The following is a 26,719-nucleotide window of genomic DNA, read 5'->3' as shown; positions in this document are numbered from 1 at the left end:
TCTGGGAACTGCTTGGCAGTAGTGGAATTGGGGAGACATTGGTTGGGGACTTTGTTTTGTGTTAGTATGCTTGCAGAGCAGATTCTGGTTTAGCATGCTCTGGAGTCTACCTTTAGACAGATGCTGGCTAGTCCGAAAGTAATTTTGTGTGTGTATCAGTGCATGGTGCATTTTTCCTCATCTAGGACCAGCCAGTGGTGAGAATCATTGTGATGTCAACATGAAATGTCAAGTTTGGAGCTGTTTGAACGCTCTATTTGAGGCATTTGAAAAGAGAGATCAAGATTGCAATGATGACTTGAATGTGTCACAGAAGTGAGAGGTGGACGTTGTAATCAAAGATGAACCACGAATAGCACAAATTTAGCAACATTAATGAAAGGTTTAATCTCCCAGACACTAACAATCCAGCAGTTAGAACTGAATGAATGAATGTGACTGGTGTGTCCTGTGTAAAACCTGTCACCCTTAGCATGCATATGAGGCATTGCCACTCTCATTTCAGTTTGGTCCTGAAGAGAATTGGAAGTTGGAAAAAAAAAGCATTCAGATCGCTCAATAGAAAGTATTTTTTTAATTCAACTTAGAATTTCTCTTTTCAGTTTCTAAGGCATCACCTATCTTGAAGTACTGGTTGCTTCTTTTTAGGGTACCACACCCTATTGATGTATTGTGCTGTGACTGTAGTGTATAAGAGCATTCCCATAGGTAAAATTCTCAGTTTGGAAAGAAAGACTGAAAAGTCGTATCGTAGTAACAGAGTCTGGTCACCAGTTACCTCTACACGTATTCAGATATATGAAGTAGCGTAACAAAGATCCATGGCACCCAGGGGCGGCCGGCATGGCTCGCGTGTGGCGGGGCGGGCACGGGGGAATTGCACATGGGGTATTGTGGTGGTGTGGGGGTAATCACGGATGGATCAAATATAAAAATAAAAAAAATTAAATAAACTTACCTTTCTGCCAGCCGGGTCCCCTGTCTCTGCTCCTGCTCTCCTCAAGCACATCGAGGCACGGGAAGCAGACCCAACGAATCAATCACAACGCTGCAAAGTAGCATTGTGATTGGTTAGCACCCAGGCTCCCCTGACCAATCACAACACTGCAGTGCAGCGTTGTGATTGGTTTTGAGCGTCCTGGTTTGATTCTCAACCAGGGAATGGGGGCCTGGGCTTGTTTTCCATGCAAGCTGTAATGCAGCCTGCCTGAAGAACGGGGAAAGTGCACATGACTGGTTTGGGCAGCCCAAGAGGGCCAATCTAACAGTCATTGCGCACTTAGGAGTGGGCAAACCACTGCTCCTCAGCCCTGCTCCAAAAGCAGAGCACCCCGCCCACTCACCCTCCTTCAAAGCAGCAGGAAGCAGCCTAAAATGATATTAACGCAAAGTTAATGTTGACCTAAAAAGACACGCTCTCGCCCTCACAATATAGTGGGGATCCCAAAACCCAAAAGTAGCTTATTTTGACTATTTGGGGGTTCTATTGTCAGGCGACTTGAGTTGGGACAAACTTCTTAGACAAAGCGCTGGTAAACTTGAGGGGGCAATAGATTTAATTTTTAGGTTCTCCAAGAGAATTGGACACACGTCCATTTATGAACTCATTACTCTGTACACGCCTTTCCCAGGGGACATATGGGGCCGGGGTCTGGGACTACACTCCTCCTGGTAACCTCCAAATGACAGAAAACAATTTTTTATGTAGGCTACTAGCAATGCCTAGGAGTACGGCTAGCATTATTACCCATTTGAAAGCTGGCCTCTCTTTCCTGGAGAATGCAGTCCAGGTTACCCCGGTGCTTCGGTGGCTTAAGATTTGGTTCTCACCATCTACTTCTTTTACCCAAATGGTTATCAAAGACTGTTTAAGTCAAGATCAAATGGCCTCTATCATATGGTTATCATATGTCTACAAGACTCTTTCAGACCTTGGGCTGCCACATTATTTCTTCTCTACAAATGAAATTATTTGTAGCTCTAACAATATGGTGAAATCTCTTTTATCCCACAGAAATGAAGCCAGATTTGTCAAACACCAATCTATGACGATGGCCTCCCATTCTCTAGATCTAAAGCATGTTGAGGGAGTGGAACCCTATCTCCTAGTTCTTTTATTGTTTGTTTGCATTGTCTTCAACTTTTAGAGTCTGAATTGTGCTGCATATCTGTATTCGGCTTTGTCCGTCAAGCTTTATTAGAAAATCTATGAATTATTCTAGTGTTTGACAATCAAGTTTTATTCCTTTTACACATGCTTTTAGGTCCTCAAATAGCCTATGTCTTAATGCTTTTCTTCAACTGTGTTACTGCACAACCGTGTATCTTGTATGACAGTTTGTATAATATTCATGTATATGGTAAACATTCCCGTGGTACGTTTATACAAGGGTCAAGTCGACTTATCCTAGGTAACTGACAGCAAAGTCTCTCTCCTGTTGAGTAAAAGGGGAAGCATTGTTAGATGTGTTATACTGGGCTTCTTTATAGTGCCGAGAGTCCACTGTCTGCTGTCACGCACCGCGGGATGGTAGACGGTGAGCGGGGGCACTGCTGATCACCCTGGGTTCCCCCAGATGTTCTGGTATTGACGGTGGGGGGGCTCCGATGACCTGTTCCCCCACCAGCCTTAAACTCTCTGGGTCAGATGCGTGCTTGCTGAGCACAAGATGGTGGAGTGCTCTTCGGCAGCGCTTGCTGTTTAACGGTGGCTCCGGCTTCCCTCCTCGTTCATAGATTTTGGTCTGAATTCGTCACTGTTCCCAGCGGGGCAGGCAACGTGCGGGACACTCTTCTATTTCGGTCTCTGTGGTCCCTAACTATTCAGAGGCTCGCTCTAGTTCTCGGCTTACCTTGATGCGCTGGTCGTCAGCCTGATGCCCTTGTGGTGCGGTGCCTGTGCACGCAAACATCAGACATTCTACTGCCCTACGCCCTCCCTTGGTGCCGTGACTGCGTCCCCCCTCCGACCCCACTTAATGGAACTCTGCTCTTCTGGTTTTTTGGGTCTTGACCTGGGTGCATCTTGCCATTTTGAGAGGGTTTCCATCGATGCCCATGACCCGGGTCCGCCATTTTGTTGATTCTTGCCCTTTCCTTTGGTCCATTGGATTCCATCCTGCCGACCTTCAGACATTTCTCTTTTGCTGGACTGCCTTATCTCTTTCTCCCCCTCAGGTCCCCCTCTCTCCTCTCACCAATCTCAGCCTCCGACTCTTCTCCCCCACCTACCACTCTCTACCTCTTTTGATTTTTTATTTCTCCGTTCACTCTGTAAATATGTAATATATACTTGTCCAAGCCTAATCGCTGGCAAAATGTTATCCTGAGAAAATCTACTATTTGTGTGTGTATATATATATATATTCACTTAAAAAACCATAGGTTTCACACATGTTATAGTTAGCTGGACATTTCCCTCGTAAAAAAACATTGAAATTCCCCCGTTATAGTTAGTGCAGGCAACTATAACTCACGCGACCGCAATCCTCTGATGATGACGTCAGATATTACATCACTGTATTTAGACACCTATTTACCCATGTCTTCTTCCATTAATCTTTAGCTATACATATATTACAAATATTTATTTTTCAGAAAGACACATATGTAATCAGTGATGTAATATCTGACGTCATCAGCAGAGGATTGCGGTCGCGTGAGTTATAGTTGCCTGCACCAACTATAACGGGGGAATTTCAATGTTTTTTTACGAGGGAAATGTCCAGCTAACTATAACATGTGTGAAACCTATGGTTTTTTAAGTGAATTTGCAAGGTTTTTTAAATGCTAATTCCTAACTATAACGTGTGTGAAACCTATGGTTTTTTAAGTGAATTTGTACGTTTTTTTAAATGCTAAGTTATGTATTTATTAATATTTTTTTTTTTTCAGGTTTTTCACCGTGCGCGCACCAAGCGCCCACGATGCGTTGTGCGTGCCATGCACGTACGGTGCACGCACAACGCGATTTTCGAAATTTTTTTTTTTTTTTTTACCCTTGGGGGTCCTTCAGTGACCCCCTGACATATGCTAGGGGGTCAGGAACTGTCCATCCTGCCCCCTTTTCACGTTTTCCACCTTTGTTTTTCACTGCCTCAGACTGCGAGAGACAAAATGGCGGCCGACACTTCCTGATTTCGACCGATTCAAATGTTTACTGACATCTAACAACCAATCAGAATTGCGCTCGCGCACGGCACCGTGCGCGTACGGTATGCTTGCCGTAAGCGCACAGTGCGCGCTTATAGATATATATGTACTTTTAACTGCAATTTTCTCAGGAACTACTGAACAGATTTACACCAGACCTGCAAAAGGCATATCCCTGACCTGAGGACTACATCTCTGCCAAATTTCAAGTCATTCTGTTCAGCCGTTTGGGCTGTACCTTGGACTAAAGGTCCCTATGTAAAATTGCATGGGACCCCCCTTTTTTCTCAGCCCCCGCTTGACGAATCCCCTCGAGACTTTCAGGGTAGGAGCGGAGCGGAGCGCCCCACCTATTTTGAAAATTTCGCGAGGATTCATCAATCGGCGCAAAAGTTATTCCAAATAGAATGTTGCGGATTTCCTATGGAAACACGGTCCTAACTATAACTATCTACTGGAGACCGCCAGTAGATAATATATATATATATATAAATAAACCTTTTAATCACCGGATGGAGTGCGGCTCGTTCCTTTCTCAGGTAGAGGAGTTGTTAGATATATATATATATATATATATATATATATATATATATATATATTACCTACTGGCGGTCGCCAGTAGGTAGTTATAGTTAGGACCACGTTTCCATAGGAAAACCTCAACATTCTATTTTGAATAACTTTGGCGCCGGTCGACGAATCATCGCGAATTTCTCAAAATAGGTGGGGCGCTACGCTCCGCTCCTACCCTGAAAGTCTCGGGGGGATCCGTCAAGCGGGGGCTGAGATAAAAGGGGGGTCCCAAAACGCGTTTTTCCCATGCATTTTTCCATAGGACATTTAAAACGAGCTACAGCCCGAACGGCTGAACAGAATTACTCAAAATTTGGCAGAGAGGTAGTCCCTAGGTCAAGGAAGTGCCTTTTGTAGGTTTGGTGTAAATCTGTTCAGTAGATTCTGAGAAAATAGCCTTTAAATCAATATATATATCTGAGCCCGCTTACGGTACGCTTACCGTACGCGTACGGTGGCGTGCGCGAGCGCGATTCTGATTGGCTCTTAGATCTTAGTAAACATTCGAATCGGATCGGTCGAAACCAGGAAGCGGCGGCCGCCATTTTGTGTATTTCACTCTGAAAAAAAAGAGTGAAAACAAGGAAAGGGGGCAATGAGGAGAGTTACAGACCCCCTAACATTTGTAAGGGGGTCAAAGAAGGACAGAAAAGTACAAAAAAAACATTTATTGATTTTAAAAAAAATCACGGGGTACGCGTACGGTAAGCTTACGGTAAGCGTACGGTAAAAAAAAATAAAAATTAATAAATGAAAAGCAGATTTAAGAGTTTAGATATTAGGGAGCTCTAAAAAGAGCTGTTGTGTTTATGAAGTCATTTTTTAAGTGGTACCTACAAGTAAGTACCGATGCAGAGTCTAAGGTTCAAGAGGAAGACTCTGTTCCCTTCATCATTGAAGTGCACACCATCTCCTCTATAAATGTCTTGCATGTCATAACGCAAGTTGTTGTGGTAAATGGCACCCATACCATAGTCACGGAGGAAAGCAGAAACAGATTTGTTGACGTGCTTTCTTGCTTTGTCAATCTGTGGACAGAAATGATTGGACCAGTTCCATTTTTGCCTTTGGCATATGTTGGAAAACACAAAGGCAGTTTTAGGGAAAAGTGTAAACAGTTGTGCAAAGGTGTCCTTCATAAGCATTTCCAGACCTACCCCAGTCAAAGTGCCTAGGTCATTGCCACCACAGTGCACTATTATGAGGTCAGGGTGTTGGATTTGAATGAAGGATTTCACCAATGGCATCAATTGGTGCCACTTTAACCCTCTCTGACCAATCCATTTAATGTCTACATTTGGCAAAGCAAGGTCTCTCACCATACCTGTTTTCTCTGCAAACTTTTCACTCCAGAAGACATAGCTGTGCCCTACAATCCACACTGTGAACATCGTCAAAGGAGAACTGGATGCACTCAGGAGGTGTCTTTCAGTAGAATGGCAATATGAAAAGAAAGACAGTTTGGAAATGGAGGCATACATATTTTTTTCAAAACAAAAAGAACTGATTGGCTGTTTCATACCATTCTAGAATAAAAACTAGGCTGTATGTGTAAATTAATAGAAGCATGTTTTGTATTGGTAAAAAAAAATGTGTAACCAAAGAACAGTACTATGGATTTGCTGTTAGGTTTGAAAAGTCAAGCACTCTTGCTCTGTGGAATTGAAACATTGTTTGGCGAACTTCTGACCTAACTCAACACAGCAGTGTTCCATGAGCTGTTGCTATGGTAGCAGGCAGAAGTCAAGTTGGGGGAAGGGTACTAGGCAGAAGTCAAGTTGGGGGAAGGGTACTTTTGGAAAAGGGTTGGTTTTCAACCAATAGAAATGTGTGATTACATTTGAAAAAAAGGGGGAAGCACTGAGATTTGAAACTTACAAGTATATGTGTGGAAAAATAGAGGGAAAGTTTGCCATTATCTAGTTCTGCTGAGAGGAGAGAGGTGAACACAACAGAGATCCTGGCTCTGATAATCTGCTGTTTGAGTGTCACATTTCTTTCACAACTAACTAATTTTAAAGGTGAGTTTACAGTTTGAGAGGGGATGTATGTGGTAACTTAAGAAATGAATAATAGAAATGGAAATTGTTTTTGTTGTAGTTACACATGGTGGTTTCATAATGTGTCAGTCTGTAAAAGTGATTTTCACTTGCCCCGAAAAAAAAAAGAGCAGTAAGTGTGCTTTCAAATTGGCAAAGAAATTTCGTTTTGGGACTAATGTGAAAACATGACTCTGTGTGCAGAGAGGAATTATAGGCAGAGATTTATTGCGTCTTGCTCTGGTGATTTCACAGTTGCATTAGATGGAAAGGGGGAGCGAATTTTTGGGGGAAGAAGCAGAGTCTTAGCACACACCCATGTGCTTGCCATGTATAGTCATGCACAGTATTTACAAGCGAGTGGGGTTTTCAGGTTTCAGTCTGTAATGCAAATACATTCAGCATCACTAAGGCTGGTTGCCCTTGCTGGAGTGTAGGCAGTCACCGAGAATACACATGGTGGTGGTCTGAAAAAACAGTTTGGACATGTGCATTTAAATAAATCAAAAAAAGTGGTTTCATAATGTGTCAGTCTGTAAAAGTGATTTTCACTTGCGCCGAAAAAAAAAAGAGCAGTAAGTGTGCTTTCAAATTGGCAAAGAAATTTCGTTTTGGGACTAATGTGAAAACATGACTCTGTGTGCAGAGAGGAATTATAGGCAGAGATTTATTGCGTCTTGCTCTGGTGATTTCACAGTTGCATTAGATGGAAAGGGGGAGCGAATTTTTGGGGGAAGAAGCAGAGTCTTAGCACACACCCATGTGCTTGCCATGTATAGTCATGCACAGTATTTACAAGCGAGTGGGGTTTTCAGGTTTCAGTCTGTAATGCAAATACATTCAGCATCACTAAGGCTGGTTGCCCTTGCTGTAGTGTAGCAGTCTGGACATGGGCTTTTTAAAAAATCTGAAAAGTGGTTTCATAATGTGACAGTTTGTAAAAGTGATTTTCACTTGCCCAAAAAAAAGAGCAGTTAGTGTGCATTCAAATTGGCATAGAAATTTCGTTTTGTGACTATTGTGAAAAGAAATGTAGTAATATATTTAAATACAATAAAGGAATTGTTACAGAGAATCGGTGAGATCTGTACAAATAAAACTTTAGAATTTTATTGGATTACCATTGGAAATTTAATCAAAAAAGAATTTTAAAATTACTATTTGGTCTAAAGGAAATGAAATCAGATGTATTTTGGAGTTATTTGAGATATAATATTGTGATTATACTTCTGAAACAAACATATCAGACGGTATTTTAAAGAAATAAGTATTGGTATTAGATGATATTTTTTTAGAATATTATGCATTTCTATAATGTTAAGTTTAAGTAAAAAAAGAATCAGGGCTTTTTTAATACAATCTTTGTGATTGTTATTTTTTTTTGCCCGCTGTAAAATGATGAATGCAATTGCTTTCACAATTTATAGTGAAATGCAATATATTCTGAAAACAGCAAAAATAAGGCAAAAATATTTTATGGAAAAAAATGTAAATATGTGTACTGTATTATAAAATGTTTTAAAAATATTAATACTTTTTTCTTTTTTTCCAGATAGATATAGAAAATTTTCGAAAACTACAAACATTTTTAAAACTATTTTAAAAAAAAAAAAATGAATAAATATTTTTTCAGTGAGTATGGTAAGTCAATAATAATAATTGTAGTCTCTCAAGGACCTTGTAATGTGTTTATTGATTTTTAGTGTTTTTTTTAAAAAAAAAAAAAAAAGTGCGCGCACCGTACGCGTACGGTAAAAAAAAATAAAAAAAAGTTTTTAAAAACATATGTAAAAAAAAGATGAAAGATAAGGTTGGCTCTTAAAAGAACCGTTGTGTTCATGCAGGGACAGAGGAAAGGAAGCATGGGAAAATTATTCAAAGCGACAAATGTGTTGATCTATTTTGTTGTTCACTAGGGAAACACTGGTCTCCCTATAGCAAATTAGATCTTGACAAAATGTGCATCGAATATCAACCTTCCGAAATCGAGGGTTGATTTCCAGAGGGCCAGCAAAAGGAGATTCTCCCCCCACAGATGAAGGGCTCACCTGACCTGCAGAAGAAGGAGTCAGCCCTGCAGATGATGGTTCAGGCTGAGCTGCTGTGGATGTACTGGCTTGTCTTTCTGAAGAGTTACCTCCAAAAAGATGTCCATGTGTCCTTCTGTGTACATCCTGGAGGTGTCTCTTCATGGTGTGATTCCCAAAGGAATACTTCCTGTTAGGATTACCTCTAGAAAGTACACGCTTACACAGCTTACAAGTCACTAAGGGTGCATTTACCTTTTGCTGGCCTTCAGGAAAAGTAAAATAATCCCATACATAAGAGGGCTTTTGTTTCCTCGATCTCTGCCTCAAGACAGTGCTGCTAGTGCTAGCCTCACTCTCAGAAGAGCTCTGCTGTTCTGCCATCGTATCCCAAAGACAAACCAGCTCCTTCTCCCAAGGGATCACAAGCAGAAATGAGGGGAATGGGTGTGGTGTAGGAGAGTTCTAGAACTGAAAGTAGTTTCAACCAATCAAAAGTTGTGTTTTATGATCACATGACCTACCGTACGCTTACGGTACGCTTACGGCAAAAGTGCGCATGCGCGTAAAAAAGACACGCGCTTGCGCGCATGCGCATAACAGTCACTCCCGGCACTTCCGCGTAACGTGCGCGTGTAGCGTACACGCATACGCGTCCCACGCGGAGTACGCGCGGCTACGCAAATTGCGTAACTATACGCAAGCAGCGTAGGAAAATTACGGACGTTGCGTGAACCGTACGCTTACCGTGAGCTTACGGTACGCGTACTAAAAAAATTTAAAAAAAATAGAAAAAAAGTACTGCAAATAAATTTTACATGTTTATTTTAAAAAATATATAAAAAAAAACATATTAAAGAATTTTAAAAATTTAATCATAGTCTTTATAAAAGGTAAGAAAATTAAAATAAAAATACGTTAGAAAAAATAGAAGAAAAAAAATAATTAGCATTTAAAAAACCTTGCAAATTCACTGAAAAAACCATGGGTTTCACACACGTTATAGTTAGGAATTAGCATTTAAAAAACCTTGCAAATTCACTGAAAAAATCATGGGTTTCACACACGTTATAGTTAGGAATTAGCATTTAAAAAACCTTAGAAATTCAGTGAAAAAACCATAGGTTTCACACACGTTATAGTTAGGAATTAGCATTTAAAAAACCTTAGAAATTCAGTGAAAAAACCATAGGTTTCACACATGTTATAGTTAGCTGGACATTTTACTCGTAAAAAACCAATGAAATTCCCCCGTTATAGTTAGTTCAGCTAACTATAACTCGCGCGCCCGCAATGAACTGCTGATGACGTCACATATTACATCACTCATGACATGGTCAGTGACATCACTCATGACATCACTGATGACATCTCAAATGACATCACTGATGACCTCACTGATGACATCATCCTTGTGATAGAGTGGCAGACCTCCTCTTCCCCTAATAAAACCTTTGATACACACATTCAAAAATAGAGACTAGAATTTACAAAACAATGGACATACCAATAACAGTTACAACAACCTCTTCAGTAATTCTTAGATCCACATACACATCCACTCATTCACCAACAGTCCAATACAGTCACTCATACATGTACTCACTTATCATATGTACTCATACACCTATACATCCTGTTACACAATGCCACTCATCCATAGAGCTACTCACACACATAGTCACTCATGCTAATAAAGAATCAAACATACATTTACTTGCATATACAGTTATACACACACCACCACACTTACTTCTACGGAAACTTACACATACTTAGTCTTTTAAACAATCACTTATGGAAATACATACTTATTCATACAGGAACTCTTTCAATCTCTCACTCTCACATATACTCACATATATAAACCAATAGTCACATATACTAGTTTTAAACATATGTAGTTACTCATAAAGACACTATTGAGACAGTCATTCACTCACTAACACACCCATACACACACTCATCCACCCATGCAGTCCTGCACACATGCTCTGTTCAACACATACAAACAGTGAGTCACTCATTCATGCACCTATGCACTACGTCATACCCCCCACCGAACCATGCAGACACTCAGACTGATACTCAAAAAACCAACTAATAACCTATATAGACACCAATGTAGCTACTCACCAACCCATGCAGCCACTTATACACAAAGTGAAAAAATGATACAGATATTTATATATTTAAACATTACTCACTAAGCCATGTATTCACTATGATACACTTAATCAGTCAGTTACATAATCAATTTTTCAAAAAGAAATCATCCATTTAGACAGTAATATACCCATTTATTCTTCCATCAACCTTGAGATATACATATATAAAACATATTTAATTTTCAGAAAAACACACATTCACTGGATGATGTCATCAGTGAGGTCATCAGTGATGTCATTTGAGATGTCATCAGTGATGTCATGAGTGATGTCACTGACCATGTCATGAGTGATGTAATATGTGACGTCATCAGCAGTTCATTGCGGGCGCGCGAGTTATAGTTAGCTGAACTAACTATAACGGGGGAATTTCATTGGTTTTTTACGAGTAAAATGTCCAGCTAACTATAACATGTGTGAAACCTATGGTTTTTTCACTGAATTTCTAAGGTTTTTTAAATGCTAATTCCTAACTATAACGTGTGTGAAACCTATGGTTTTTTCACTGAATTTCTAAGGTTTTTTTAAATGCTAATTCCTAACTATAACGTGTGTGAAACCCATGGTTTTTTCAGTGAATATATATATATATATATATCATTCCTATGTGATTCTTAGAGTTTATCCGTTTGTATCTCTTCCTTGAGTGACTTTACAACTTGTACATTTGCAATTTTTTCTGTTTGTATCTCTTCCTTGTGTGACTTTACAACTTGTACATTTGCAATTTTTTCTGTTTGTATCTATTATGTAACTCGTGTAATCCTAAATCCTTATGTATTGCAACTGGTTCTTTTGTAAAGCGCTCTGACACCTTCGGGTAATGTTCGCGCTATATAAAATTGCATTAAATAAAATAAAATAAATAAAAAAGGCATGAGAATTGGAAGTGCTAGAGATAGGTTGCTTAATTAGCATCATGTCTGCTAACAGTTAGCCTTTTATAACCCCTGAAGATATGAGGAACTAGATATGCAAAATCCAAGAGACTTAAACATGAAGACACAACAAACGTTTCTTTATTAAGAGTGAATGATAAAGAAAAATATGACTGAACACAAGGTAATTATAAATGATATCTTATAATTTAATAATGTTGTTATTTACTCGAGGTTTGTTGCAGATTCATTCAAACGTTGGCTAGCTTCAAAGCACCGACCACTATCTGATAGATAAATGGGCTATAAAGAACATACATTATACCCCCCAAACTCCCACAATCTATGAAGCAGTAAGAAAAGATTAATATCCATCAACATGGATGTATAACATCAGTTAATCTTCAGACTCACTTGTATAAAGATGCAAAAAAATGAATATAACAAAAGGGCCTTGCACTAGACATAGTTCTTGGCCATGTTCGGGAACCTGGGACAGCTCACACACTGTAAATGGAAATGGTGTCGACTGAAGGTGTACATGGATGAGTTGTGTCTACTTAATGGGGCACTGGTAACATGAAGTATCAATGATCACTGTGTATGTTGCATGTGGTTTAGGCTTGCTTGGCTTCCATTTGTGGCTGACTAGGCCATTGATGCCTAACAGCTTTATTAATTTAATTAATAAATTAATTTGCCACACTTAAACATTCCACCTGTACTCCTGTTTAACTATGAAATTTGGACCAGACGTACGAAGCACTTATTGGAAAATACTAGTCACAAATTGCGACCAGTAATTTTGCGACTAGTGCAGTGTTTTGCTAACCACCAGAAACCCTTCACACCCATCACATCACTGGAGTCAGCAGAAAACCATGTCTGTGAATGCTTTTAAACAAAGCAATCTTTTTTGTCTAAAGACAGTCCGTTTTCTTTCAATGAAAACAGGATGTGTTCAAACTAAAAATGCAACTAACATTTCTTAAGAGTAGTCAGTGGTCTGTGGGATCAATATTTTTCTTCATCATTCTCACAGGGGAAGGAGTCCCTTAGGGACCACTTTCCTTTTGCAGGTGTCTTACCACTACATGTTTGTAGTCAGTGAAGTATTAATGTTTTGCCACCAGATAATACATTAATGCGTACCATTCATATTCGGTATTTGGAAAGAAAGCTCTAAACATTCCCCTTGTGAATCGGTATTGAATTGCAAAGATATTTTTTGTATCGAAATAAAGCCACTTTGACTGACTTTGACTGACTGAATTGCAAACCTAAATTGTGGGTCATTTACATTTTACCGGATCACAATTGGTGTTTTATACATACTGAAAGGCATTTTTTTGCAGTTGCAAATACCTTTATTCTTTTCAGTGCTCTGAAGTGACAAAGACAAGTTGCAGTGGAGGCTGCTATAATTGCCAGCCAAACAGACATGTGCACTCAAAAGTGCCCGCCACTCCTACCCTTGCAATGCGTATCACACAGAATTTCCTGGCCCTAGCGCTTCATCAGCTGTCAGACAGCCAAAAATAAAATGATAATAAAATGCTTTTATTATTATTTTATTTTTCCTCTTGTAGCGGGGGGCGACGCTCCTCAGTCATTGCGGAGAAGCCGCCCCTGGCAACTTGTCAATGCTTTATAAAAATCTGTCTGCATAAATATGAATACTTACATGTTGTCCATATCGTTCAGAGAATTTAAAATATATTTGTTTCTCTGTAAGCACTTCTAAATGTGCATTATATTATTTACTGCAGGTGGTTCCGTGTTGAGACGAACTATGACCACTGGACAACACCGCCACCACTAGATGATCGAAGGTAAGGTTTATTGTTAGCTGCAACTTCAAAAGGTAAAATGTTCCTGATGATTGACTTGTTTTACACGTTTGGTTTCACTACCAGTTAGATCACCCCTCTATTGTGAAATGTGGATATGTTGCAGCCCACAAAGTAAATGTTTCTTCGTTGTTCAGAGTGAAATTATCAGTTTAAAGAGGGAAGATTGAGTTATATAAGTTACTTCACTTTATGAGGTGAAAAGCCTCCATCTTCTCAAAATTGAATGTTATTATTATAATATCCATAAATCTTGTTAATATGACAACACACTTGTATTATTTAAATGTAATACTTGACTGATGCAATACTTGTTTATATCAGTTGTGACAAATAGAACCGCTTCATTTGTCAACTGTTTACTATTTTGTAATGACATTTTTATTTAGAAATATGATGTAGCTACACAAGTCTCTGTAATACCCATTAAAAATATGGAGTAGACAAGACAAAGATTCCCTTACACTTTAATAGTCAAATTTTCAACACTGTGCATTGTTTTTATAAACAAATATAATACCACTTTACATTGTTGAGTGATTGTAGTACATTATAAATCGCATCATGTATTAACGGAGCAGATAAGAGTTGTTTCAAGAAGGTCTTCAACACATCAGTGGCGGCTCACAGAGGGAGTGCTGCGGGCGGTGGGGTGGGGCAGGGCGGGGTGGCAGAGTGGGGGGGTAGTGGATTCCGACATACGGTGGAACGGAGTAAAGTAAGTAAATAAAACAGTTTACCTTGCGCGCCCTGCATCACCAACTCGGCGATGCAGGGCGCGCAATATAAATTGTTTTATTTATTTACTTACTTACTTTACTCTGTTCCGCCGTATGTCGGAGTCCACTACCCCCCCACCCGGCCCCTCCCCCGCCCCGCAGCACTCCCTCTGTGAGCCGCCACTGCAACACAGGTGTTCCTCTGGAATCGTGTTGGGAGTAATGTGAGCCTTTGCAGATGTAAGGCAACGGCCAAAGGACCTTCTAGGCCCAAATAGAGTAGCTACCAAAGGGAGTCACTCTTTTTCATAGACACTCTTAACCAAAAGACATCAGATCTATGTGAGATCTTGTGGAACTGGAAAGAAACCCTAGTCAAGCACTTCTTTCGCCAAGCTAAATACAGGTTACCCCCATAGCTACCAATGGATTACTCAAGTCAAGTGACCTCGTTGCTTAGTAAAGCCTCAGACCAGCCAAAAGGATGCGGCAGCAAGGATTAAGAAAGATTGGATACCTGGGTAGGAGAGAACTCTATTCTTCTAGAAATATTAAAGTACCCAGCAATATCCCATGGAAAAAATAAAAAATAATAATGAGATAAATGCAGTTTTGGTTTAGTTTGTATGTCTAAACACAGAAGTCAGCATCCGCAAATTACATGTAAAGCTATTCAAGAATATTGACTACAAATATATTGCCATGGTAAGCACATATAGGGAAATTTATTTTTACAATTCCTAACTGCACAGCATTTTCATAAAATGTTGGTAGTCAATATCGTAGAGTCATGATTAAAAGAGTTCTATATAGTGGTAGAACATTATGAATCTATGAGTGACAGTTTTAACTATGCCACAACTGTAAAGTATTCTATAATAATACATTTTCAGAATCACACCCACACATTTGATAAAAAAACATCTACAGAAACAACAAACCAGTTTTCCTTTCTCTTAAGTCTCAGTCACTGCTTGGATCTAAGCAGGGCACATAGAAAGAGAAAGATGTAGAGTAAAACATATACACTGGATTTCATCTTCAACTCAGAATAGCATCTCAAATTTATTTTGTAGGCATTTGTAACTTTAAAACAAAGGGCCATTAAAACACAGTGCAATTTAGTGACAGGAACAAAATAATTCATGGAGTAGCAGAGGCCCCTTTTCACAGTCTTTCAACCCTTGTAGTTTGTGAAGTGTACTCAGTTTGAAAGCAACAAAACTAATTTCATATTTTACAATAAACTGCATGCTATCCCTAATCCAACAAGATACATTTTGTCAGTTGTTGTCCTGTCCCAGCCCTAAAACCCACGAAAAATTAATTTTCAGAAGTACCCAAACATAATTGACAACAGGAAGCTGGTAGTAGCACCCCTTTCTTGAGCAACCCCCAATGAATAGGGTTAGCGAATGCAGTCAGAAGATGAAATTTGCATTATGAGTGTTGATTTTAAAAGTCATGTATACATAGCAAAATATTGATAGTATTGTGTGCAGGCGCATCTTTACATTGTGAGCGAAAGAAGCTGTAAATTTAACATGTTTGTAGAACACAGAGTAAAACAAACACATTAGTCACGATAAGTAGATAGCACTGTGCCTGCCTTTACATAACAGGCTGAGTCATCCAAACAAGAAGCACTTCTGAAACAACAACAAAATGTTTACCAGCACTAAGTCTGCTTGAGCACCACCATCCAAACTAAAATGGAACACAAATGAGGCAGTGTAACCTCCCACGAAATGCAATGACCTTGCTGGATAGCCCATCTAAAAAATGGCAAACCATGAAAAACGAATAAAAACCTATGGCAAGGGAGCTGGAACAAACCCCACTGTTTCTCGCTCCCTGCACTTTTTATTTGACTGTTGTTTAAAGAATTGATGCTTTGAGGTTTCCAGACAGCTAAAACTGTCTTTAAGTAGAGTTATAAAGGAATTCACAAATATTTTCTAGGACTGTGCTTAGAAAACCGCATAGCTTTCCAGGCTGTAAGTTTTATTAATCTCTAAAAAAAATTGTAAAACTTCACCCACACACAGGAGCAAAAATCTCTGGCCATAGTATCACGTATTTGTTTTTGAATCGGACCTCATATGTCTTTCTTCGTAACCACCTCAAAATTATAATTTGTGTAATGATAGATGACTTTAAACCGATAAGTGAGGATATCTGCACCTTTTAATGAAGGATGACTATATCCTATAACATGTACTTCAATAATATATTCATTATTGTCTGCACTGGTGCAGATCCATAATCCTGTCACACTACAATGCAGTAGTGATCAGAAGAGCCATTATCTACTATATTTTACAGCAGATTTTTTATTTTTTCTACTTCTTACCAAATGAATTAGCAATGAAAAAGGTTCTCCTGCATGAGTACTTTCTCACTGTTTCCACAGAACCGCAGCCAACAAAGCAATGAATGCAACCGGGCAAGAAAATATCAACTTGGATACTCTTTATAAGGTAATTTTGTAACTTTTAGTTCATGTTCCGGTCATTGCCTGGTTGTACGAAAGGGTGTTTGGTGTCCCAGTGATGCAGAGTTTTGCTACATTTAATCTGTATAGCCTAAATTACGGGTAGTAGTGATCCAGTAAATTAAATGTGCATAAACTGTACAGATGGTGACCTTTTTTGGAAAATCGTCAGTGTTCTAAAAGTAAGAAGCATGGAGCCAGACATATCTGCTTGCTTCCACATACAGTATTTCTGTGGGCCTGAAAGTGTAGAAAGGGGGTCTCCTGGAGAGGGAAACTTCAGTTCCAGTGTTAAACATCTTTAATAACACACATTACAAACAATGTGGCTTCCATTCGCAGAACGTAACACGTAATTTGGAGATAACTCAGCCCAATTGCAGAATCTCCTGTGCTAAATGCCATGTAGTCTAGTTGTTTCTATTTTATTAAACCCTATTCAACTGAACAACTTCTGTTCAAATTAACGAAACGCGTACAAGGGAGAAGTCAAAGGAGATAAAACAGCAACACTAATCTTACATGTGAACACCGCATTGCCCTACACACTGCAGAATGAGACATTTAATCATAACTGCTACAAACCTCTCCCTGCCCCAAATTGGTTTCAACTTGAAACTGTCTTGCTTTGATTTCTTCTAAGAAAGCTTGAGCATTCTTCTCATGGATACATCATGCATTGCTTTTATTTTGGCTGGGTAGCTGCCCATGGATGTTGCATCCAAGAATAGCAGTTTCTTCCTGATCTTCATGAGCTCCTGTTCCCTCTCCAAGGAGTCCAGGTCTCTGGATCATAAAACCTCATTGGCCTTCAAATCTCGCCTCTTATTTCAAGTCACCACTTGAAACATTCTCTCTCCACATTCCATATATCGCACAATTCAGCAAACTTACTCTCTCTTCAGTTATTGATGTATGGCTTGGAGGTAAAAAAGAAATGATGGCATTTCTAAGCTTCTACTTCCTGTTGTGTCTTTTGCTGACATGTTGGCAATGACTGCTCCAGTCTGAATAGCCTGCAGATATGGGTAACTTCTCTCAAAATTCATGCAGGTTCATTCAGCCCAGGTAGCAATTCAACCACACCTCCCTCCCCTCCATACATATGCACAGCTGCATCCTCTGGCTGCCATCCCCTAATACTCACCAGACCCTCAGCGTTTGTTTGTGCAGCTTTAAATTTACTCTTGACTCCAAAGCCAGGTGGATATCAGCGGCCATTGGCAAATGAGATTCTCTTCTCCCCTACCGCGCATGCAGGTGACAGTGAGGCCTTGAACTTCTCTGCAGCATTTATAGACTTTGCATAGAAGAGTAGCACCAGCACAGTAGAGCCTCACTTGCAGAAAAGAGGAATCCTATTTTTCTAAAATAAATGAAAACCACTCTCTCTCCCAACAGCACGTATACACACAGGAATACAGATGACTCACAGGCAATGAACTGCATGTTGAGCCAACTCTGACATACGGTTGTCATTGAACGATAGTTGGCCGCTCTCCAGTCAATCCACATGCCTCGTACACTTTTGTCATTATGTGACATCATATGCACTGCCATTGCTGATGGCCATCTTTATGAATGCACAGCAGCTAACAAGTGGTACCTAGTGTTCCATGCTGAGACTCTTAAGCTATACCAAAGAGTGATCTCTGGCATCACGTTCCAACAGTTGAAAATGCAAAAATAGGCCCTACTGCATGGGACACAGATGCTCCTCAAATAATTTCAAAAAAACAAATATGTCCGTTCTTATTTACACCCATATACAGGCCATGAGAATTAACTGGCTACCCCGTCACCATTAAATAGAATGTATGAGTGGAGGCGAAAAAACGAACTGGAGGATAGGTTATGCTGACCAGGGAAAGACTTAAGTTTAACTTGTGCAACATGGCACTAAGATAATGAAGGAGTGTGAACTATCTTCTATGTAACGGGAATTGTGACTATTCCCAGGCAGCTGCACTCTGAAGACTAAGCCAGCTAGTCAGTATCTTCCTACATGTTGTCTCCTGTACAATTCATAACACCAAAACTGAAATACCTAAAACTTTATATTGAAAACAAAATATAGGAATATTAATACCTGATCTTAATAGGTACACTAATTTGTTTGGTCATCAACTGCAGTCGGATCGGCTGCTAAGTTTAAATCATTGCTCTTTTTGTCTGTAGGCTTCGCAATTCCCTTCTCTTCTCCACACTCTTCTTCCTGCTTGACTTCTTTGAAATCCCCTGTTCTTCGTGAAGCTTTCCCTGACAATTTCCAGTACCTTGTTCTGGCATAGCTTGTCAGCCCTCTTTGCATTCTTATCATGTCTTTGTTTGTATTGTGTTTATAATGCATGCTGTTGTTCTCTGTACATTACCTAGGCACAAGCACCCCCTAAATAAAATAAAATGAAAGAGGTAATCAGGCTGGATGAAATTTTTATCTCATTTATTGTTTCTTTTGGATTTAAATCAATCGTAAAACTAGTAATGGCCCAACACTTACTATATCAACCAGAAATGTTTGGAGAAACTATGTGGCTCAATTACGACAAATAGATCTTCAAGAGAAGTTTATGATATGGAGTAACAGCTCTGTTAGGTATGCAGTTTGTGCGTCTTTTTAGAGATGTTTGATAGATGCCAAAACAACAAATCCAAGATAAATACAGAAACATAACATTGGCACATATGACAAGAACAGTACACAATTATTTAGACCAGTTTTGGCCTTGTTGAGACTCATCTGTGAGGTGCAGGTTGATCCTGTGGCACAGTGAGTTACTGGGCCCAGGTCTGGGAATACCCATTGAAGGTCGAGCATCACTGAGAATAACAAGTGGTGGAATGCTTGAATTAATATCATCCACATTCCAGTCAGTTGTCATTTTACTTCAGGCAGGAAGCACCAATATGCAATTTAGCCCTGGACCTGCTCCAGTAGGATAAGTCGGGAACCGCCAGGACACATCTCCTCTGATCAAGAGCACAACCAAACCCAAATAGTTTTTAGCCTTGTTAGACCTTATCATTTATTACACTATAATTTATCCTCACCCTAAACCTTGAACCTAAGCTTACTTCTTAGCCTCCACCTATCCCTACTCTAACTGCTAACATTAAGCTAGCACTTGCTCTGTGCCTCACCCTAAAACTAAAACTATGCCTAAGCCCTGAACCTAAATCTAATACAAACATTCGATTTTTTTTTTATTTCAATTTTTTTATTCAAAACACTGAACATGTATTCAGCCTAAAATGCTTCAATAGTAAGTACATAATAAGTACAGTATTCCAGCTCTAGATATTTTTGATGTGCGATTTTTCATGTTATCTCTTACAAGTGAATGTCATTCTTTCGGTGAAGGAAGCCGCTGTGAGATCTCTGTAGACTCACAGACTCCTGCACGAGTACTGAGCAGCTATCAGAATAAGCATTAGCAAAGCCAATAGGTCTCACCTCTGCGAGAGCTATTGGTTTTGTTTATTTTGGCTGTGTTTTACAGCACTGTGGTTGTGCAGTATGTTTAAAGTTTTATCCTAAATTGCTATCAAACAGCCATTATTCTTTTGTTATTTATGAATGCGTGAGGGATGGTATGAGCTTTGAATTAAAATATGAAATGGAAGGGAAGTAGCATCACAAAAAACAGTTGTCGTAAAAAAAGTATTATGATATAGTGAACACTGCTCTTTTTTGTGGGTGTTGGCAGTACTATTTATAGAGAAAGTGAAGGCCGGAAGTAGTAGGTAGCAAGTAAGGTGGATAATGGGTAGTGTGATAGTCAACACACATCATGTTTAGTGGAAAGGCCTGTTTTTAATTTATGAAATAATTAAATTTAAATTGATGGAAATGGTGCAAGATTAATGGAATTTCGCACGTAACAATGCAAGTCAATAGAGGTGAGAAGCACATTTTCTTATTTCAAAGGAAACGTAATGCGACAGTGTGTGTATAACAAGCAAGTCTTTCCCTGAATGTGATAACGTGTGTTGCGCTACGAAGAAATGCCATGTGTTTTTAAGCACAGCAAAAGGGTGCCCTTGAAGCTCGTTTTTTGGCACAGTGAAGTTGAAAATAAAACTTAGGTAGTGGGTCAGGTGCAGTCGCAAATATTGTTTAAAGCTGCCTAACTTAACAAATGAGAGGCTGCATTGTCCAAAATGGAATAAAGGTCAATTTAAAGCTGTATGTAAATGTTGGCCTCTTGATCACTTTTTGGACACTCATAAGCTAAAATAAATGAAGGATAATGTTTTCCCTTTTACCTTCCACACATCCTGTGTTTTTGCATCACAACTATTATTTAAAACTATGTAACATAAGAATTGAAAGGCAGCATTGTTCAAGGGAAAATACAACTTATGCTGTGGTTGAGGTGCAGTTGCAAGTATTATTTAAAGCTGTTTAACTTGACAAATGAAAGGCTGCATAGTCCTAGGTGGAATGAAAGAAAATGTAAAGCTGAATGTAAGTGTTGCCCTCTTGGTTGCTTCTTGGACACCCGTATGCTAAAATAAGTGAAAGGTAACATTTCCCCATGTACCTTGCACACATCCTGTGTGTTTTTTGCAGCCACATCTATTGTTTAAAGCTCTCCAACTAAAGAATTGAAGGGCATTGTCCGAGGTGGAATAAAGGTAAATAAACAAGCCCTCACATGCATGGTCTGTTTCTTTTGAGATAAGAAAATGTGCTCCCCACACTGCTTTCACTTCCAATATTAAGGGTTGGCTGGGTTATTCTGTTTTTTACATGTCCACATTAACTAATTTGCACCACAAACACAAGAAGTTTTGATGTTGCTGCGACTTGAATGGGGTTTCCCATCTTCAACGACCACAGCTGTGCACATAACATTACACAGCAATGCATGCCTCATTATCTGCTGATCAGAGGTCTTTGAAGCTGGGAAAACCATTGTTGCGTGGATTCTGCACATACACAGAACTATGCGCAGGAAAATAGGAGCTCAATGTATAGGATTTGTACCTTCCTACCACCTTAGTACCCAAAATCGCAAAACCGACTAGCTATAGTGTCTCATTTGTTCTCCTATATAATCACGAAGCTACAAATGATTAGACAACCCGGAACACAAAAACTCCCGACTCTCTCTGGAATCTCGGTAGCAAGTCATACCCTTTCACTCACTCACCCGTTCTTGTCCACAATAAGGATTGTCAGAGTCACTGTATAGTTCAAAATGTTTATTTTAACTATCGTGCTCTATAATGCAGTATACGAGCCACTACCAGCCTTGAAATGCATAAACTCAGAACAATCAGCATTGTTACAATTCCATAGAATATAAAGGGGGATGTCATCATATACAGACAGTGGAAAAGGACTATAAGCCCTAACCACCCTCCCCTTGGTAAGGTTGAGTTTTATTATATAAAGGAAGATATCTAGGCTTTATCAGCAGACCCCATACCTTAGTGCCTAGATGGAAGCTTTACATCATAGGAACTGCATAGCTCTTCTCCCTGGAAAGGTCTCTCTACAAGTGTGTTTGGGACAACATGCATCCCCGTAATATCAAAGCACGAGTTTCCAGCAGTGCAGCTGTGTTTAGCATGTTTTGTTTAGGTGCTAGGGGCTGACCAGAACAGAATAACAAGGGGCATTGTTTATCGGCCTTGCACATCGTGTCCAGACTAAACTCTAGGAACTAGAAGAGAAAGTAAAAAGCAGACCATTCTCATGTAAAAGGCATAAACAATTGCTTGCAAAAAAACAGTCATATAGTAATGTGCGCAAAAGCAGCATTATGGAAGCAAAGCTCATGCTAACTTAGCAATGTCGACAATGACCCTAATGGCGATATAACATCATAAAATTGCTGTAAAAAAGATGAATGAAGTTTCCCCCCAATATTGCAAGTGAAGAGAGTGTTGTGAAGAGAGTGTTGGAAGTTCTTATCTTAAAGGAAACAGAGTGCAACAGAGTGCGTGTATAAAAGGCAAGCAGTTCCCTGAAGTTGATATTGTGTGCTTTAGCTAAGAATAAACAAACACTCATGTTGAAGGTCCCATCGCAGTCAAGATGCAGTTGCAAACAGTGGTGAAAACTAAATAAACAAGGAGACACAGACAACGGGAGAGTGGGAGGGAGCAGACGACAGAGCCAGCTAGGAAAGACAGCCTCCGTAGAGTGACTCAACAAAAAATAAAAAATAGCTCAGAAAAGTACAAGCATTGTAAGGGCACACAGTCTTGGGCAATGCTCTAGGAGAGGGTCACATGCAAAAAGAGTGAAGTGCTGACCGCAGAGCTTACCAGCAGGAAACAAGCAATCAAGAGTTTTTTTAAAGTCCACCAATGGTAAGTAATGAGAGGGCTCCAAGCCCACTATCAGCAAATAAAATGTCAAAGAGACATTGCATGTGCGGTCTACACGAGACCTAAAAATGACCCTGCTCTAGGTAGCCCATCCCAGTCTATTGCCCCTGTTAAATAACACACACCGAAAACTAAAAACATATTTCAAGTAAAAACTAGTGGGTACATTTCACCAAACCTGTGCTCTGTATGAGGTGCATGGAAATGTTAGCAACCTAATGAGTGTTTTCAGGCTCCTTGCACTATAATACGAGTTCTCTTGCACCTTTACTGTTGTTTAATTATATGCAAAATTCTTTCTGCTGTAGCCAAAACCCCCCTTACCACAATCTCCTGCCTTTGAGATACTGTTAGCAGAGACTTCTTATGACCAAAAAGTTAGGCTGTAAAACCTCAGACAGGAATGCTACAAAAAGGTCAACATTAGGCCACTTGCGAAGTGGTGAATAACTCCTATGAGTTTAAGGGGAGGGACGTGAATGACTATACCATGGCATTGTGCTGCAATAGTTGCTCGAAAGTAGGTGGCATCTTGTAATTATTAAATTATGTCAATTGTTGCATATGGGCATGCAGTAACACAAGTTATTTTGAATACAAATTCTAGTAAGAGAATTGAAAATGTCAGATATTTAAACTAGACAAACAAACATGCAATACTTGCAAAACGTCTTGCTACTTTGCGTGGAAATGGTTGAACCTTCTGCTCTACAGGACAGTGCCGTATAATTACTATAATAGCCTGACTCCCATGGGATAGTCTGTTCAAGCTCACTGATATCAGCAACCTCTCTTGTGTTTCCAATTGCATGAACAATAGATTTTGCTTGCTGGGAAAGAACCCTTTGATCAAACCGTTAATAGTCCGGGAGGTCTCACATTCTGTTTTTGCTTATGCGGACGATATAGCCATTACTACAGTAGATCCTATTACCGCTCTTATAGAGGTGGAGCGCTTAGCAAAAGAATTTGGCCAGGTATCTGGTTATAAGCTTAATATCTCGAAAACACAAATATTATGTTCAGATAATGTTGTGTCAAGTGATGCGAGATGTTTGAAAGAAGTAACATATCTTTGGTGATTAAAATTCGAGCATCAATGAAAGAATTAGTTGAAGTTAATTGGGTGGATATTATGAGTAAAACTAAGGAATCCTTAGAAAGATGGGGGCGGCTACATCTCACATTGGTGGGAAGAGGTAATATTATAAAAATGAATATTCTGCCTAGGGTGTTGTACCTATTTAGATCTATTCCCCTAGAAGTGAAGCGGGATCAACTCCAACAGTTGCAATCTCTATGTGCTAAATTTCTTTGGGACCCTGGCAAACCTAGACGGGCTATAAGGTTCATGACTCTACCAAGAGAGAGGGGCGGTTGGTCGATACCTGATTTTACATTTTATTATTATGTTTGTTTTTTGTTAAAGATGCAAGTATTGCTCACTGGGGAAGAGGTTGGTAACCCGGCTGAGGCCACCTCTATTTTTCAATTATTGCTTGGGGCAGAGGCAATGAACTGTTTGTTTAAAGAAGTTGATGGTAGTTATTTTAAAAGGACACGGTTTAAAGTAATAAATGCTGCTTTTAAGGTGTGGAAAAGCATACAGAAGATTCTCTCGTTAGAAGGGTTAACATATTATACATCAAACCACAAAGAATCCGTGGGTCTAAAGACACAATACTAAATGCTAATGCCGACAAACCTAAGTGCTTGAAGAAAAACAGTCCTCATAAAGAGGACAAAGTCCCATCACCCACCGAAGTGGCATGCTTCATCATTTGGGGCCCCCTCTTGACCAAACCTAGTGCGGTTAAGGAGCTACAACTCCTGCGTGAGTGGAAAAGGAGGAGCTCGCGGATGTTTTCTCAATCTTAGCACCCTGGATGGACCATTCTATGAAATAACTGAAGCTGCCTAACGTGTGGAAGGGAACGTGACAAGTGCAGTGTAAGGAAATAGTGATATAAAATTGACTATCTAAGGAAAAATATGTTTATTAAGTATCATTAGATGTCAATGGATAAAAACGTGGTCAACATGTTTCAGCCATTAGCGATCATACTATCTGATCATGGCTTTCTTCAGGACCAAATGTTACTACTGCACTAGAAAAATAATGAGTACAGGGTGAGAAGAATCTCAACCCAACTAAAACGGAATGATACCACCTACAGAGATACCTACTCATCTAGTAGTAAGTGGAACTGCAGGGGTTCTCATGTATCACCTGTGAAAGATAAAAGACAAAACAGAACACAGGGAAACAAATCAATACTGCAAGTAGATAGAAGGCATGGCAGATAGTGACTATCGCAATCAATGCGGTGAGGTCTACGACAGACCTACTTACCCGTCTTAAATCTGGGATAAATACCTCCACTCCTGGCAACAACTCAGGGTGTGAGGCAGCGCTCTGATGGAATAAACAAAACAGACTAATAAAGAAAAAGATCTCGTTGGTAATACTAAGATCCTATGAACAAACAACAAAACCTTGACTAAGTGCCATGTGTGTCTAAGAGTCCTTCAATACAGATGTTAGAACTGGATGCGCTGTGTGCTAGACTAAAAAGCACCATGGAATATACATGGTTAAGGCCCAAAAACAGGGGTCATCTCATTAACCGTGAGAAATAGAGTGGCGGAACGCCCGAATATGGGCTATCATCTGGAATGGTGTGAGTATAGTTTAAGCCAAGCTATTTCTATCTAATACATAGTGCATGGAAATACAGCACTAATGACCTGTACACCCATCTGGGTATTAAAAGAGGGTAAGGCGAATCGGTAAATATTCGACTAGAGCAGGGCTAACCACTGAGTAGGTACAGTGTATGTCTCAACAGCAACTTCAAACATGCGAAATTGAACAAACCAATTTGGTAACGTGCTCGTAAGTGCTAAACGATATTACAACAGGAAAGGAATCAAACTGGTAGCTAAATGTATAGATATTGTATGTCCTACCTGACCGTCGCTACCCCGGGCGTTCTTCCTGGTTGCACCGTGCGGTGTTAGAGCCCGGTGTTCCGCTTCTTAATATTGCCAGTACACAAGCTGGAAGCTGGCGGAAGAGGCGTGGTAGTGGGAGGACACTGCTCACGTGACCGGAATGTCGCTGGATCACGTGAACGTTGAACTCTCACTGTAGTACAGGCCTCCTGGGAAGTGTAGTCTAAACCTCGCTACGATATAGATATGGCACTGCGGTGACCATTATACTAATCAGGGCACAACTATTAAAGAGACCACTGAAGAGTCACAGTGGCTAAAGCTCTCGCTGATATAACTATACCAGAGCATGTTTAACGTGGGTGCAAAGAACGACCTGCTAAAATTTGGGCACACTTCTCAAAAAAATATATGTATATGGTATTATTTGAGGACTTTGGAACAACAACCGATGCCTAGCCGGATGTTAAATTTAGCGTCACCTAAACACTGGAAATCCGTAAAACTGGCAGAAATAAATGC

The 26,719-nt window shown here is 39.7% G+C and overlaps 1 protein-coding gene across 2 annotated transcripts in view; it reads left to right on the top strand.

Moving 5' to 3' along the window:
• The window catches only part of NAAA (N-acylethanolamine acid amidase), a 239,719-nt gene that overhangs the window by 153,468 nt on the left and 59,532 nt on the right, over positions 1-26,719 (top strand). For both annotated transcript variants that reach the window (XM_085640978.1, XM_085640979.1), the window contains exons 7-8: positions 13,607-13,669; positions 16,820-16,886. In XM_085640978.1, the coding sequence (XP_085497104.1) occupies positions 13,607-13,669; positions 16,820-16,886 (130 nt within the window). The remainder of the gene's footprint in view (positions 1-13,606; positions 13,670-16,819; positions 16,887-26,719) is intronic.

The sequence above is a fragment of the Triturus cristatus genome, chromosome 2_2 (assembly GCF_964204655.1).
Source record: "Triturus cristatus chromosome 2_2, aTriCri1.1, whole genome shotgun sequence".
Taxonomy (NCBI): Eukaryota; Metazoa; Chordata; class Amphibia; order Caudata; family Salamandridae; genus Triturus; species Triturus cristatus.
Note: the sequence above shows the minus strand (reverse complement) of the source record. Positions and strands in the feature narration are given on the sequence as shown.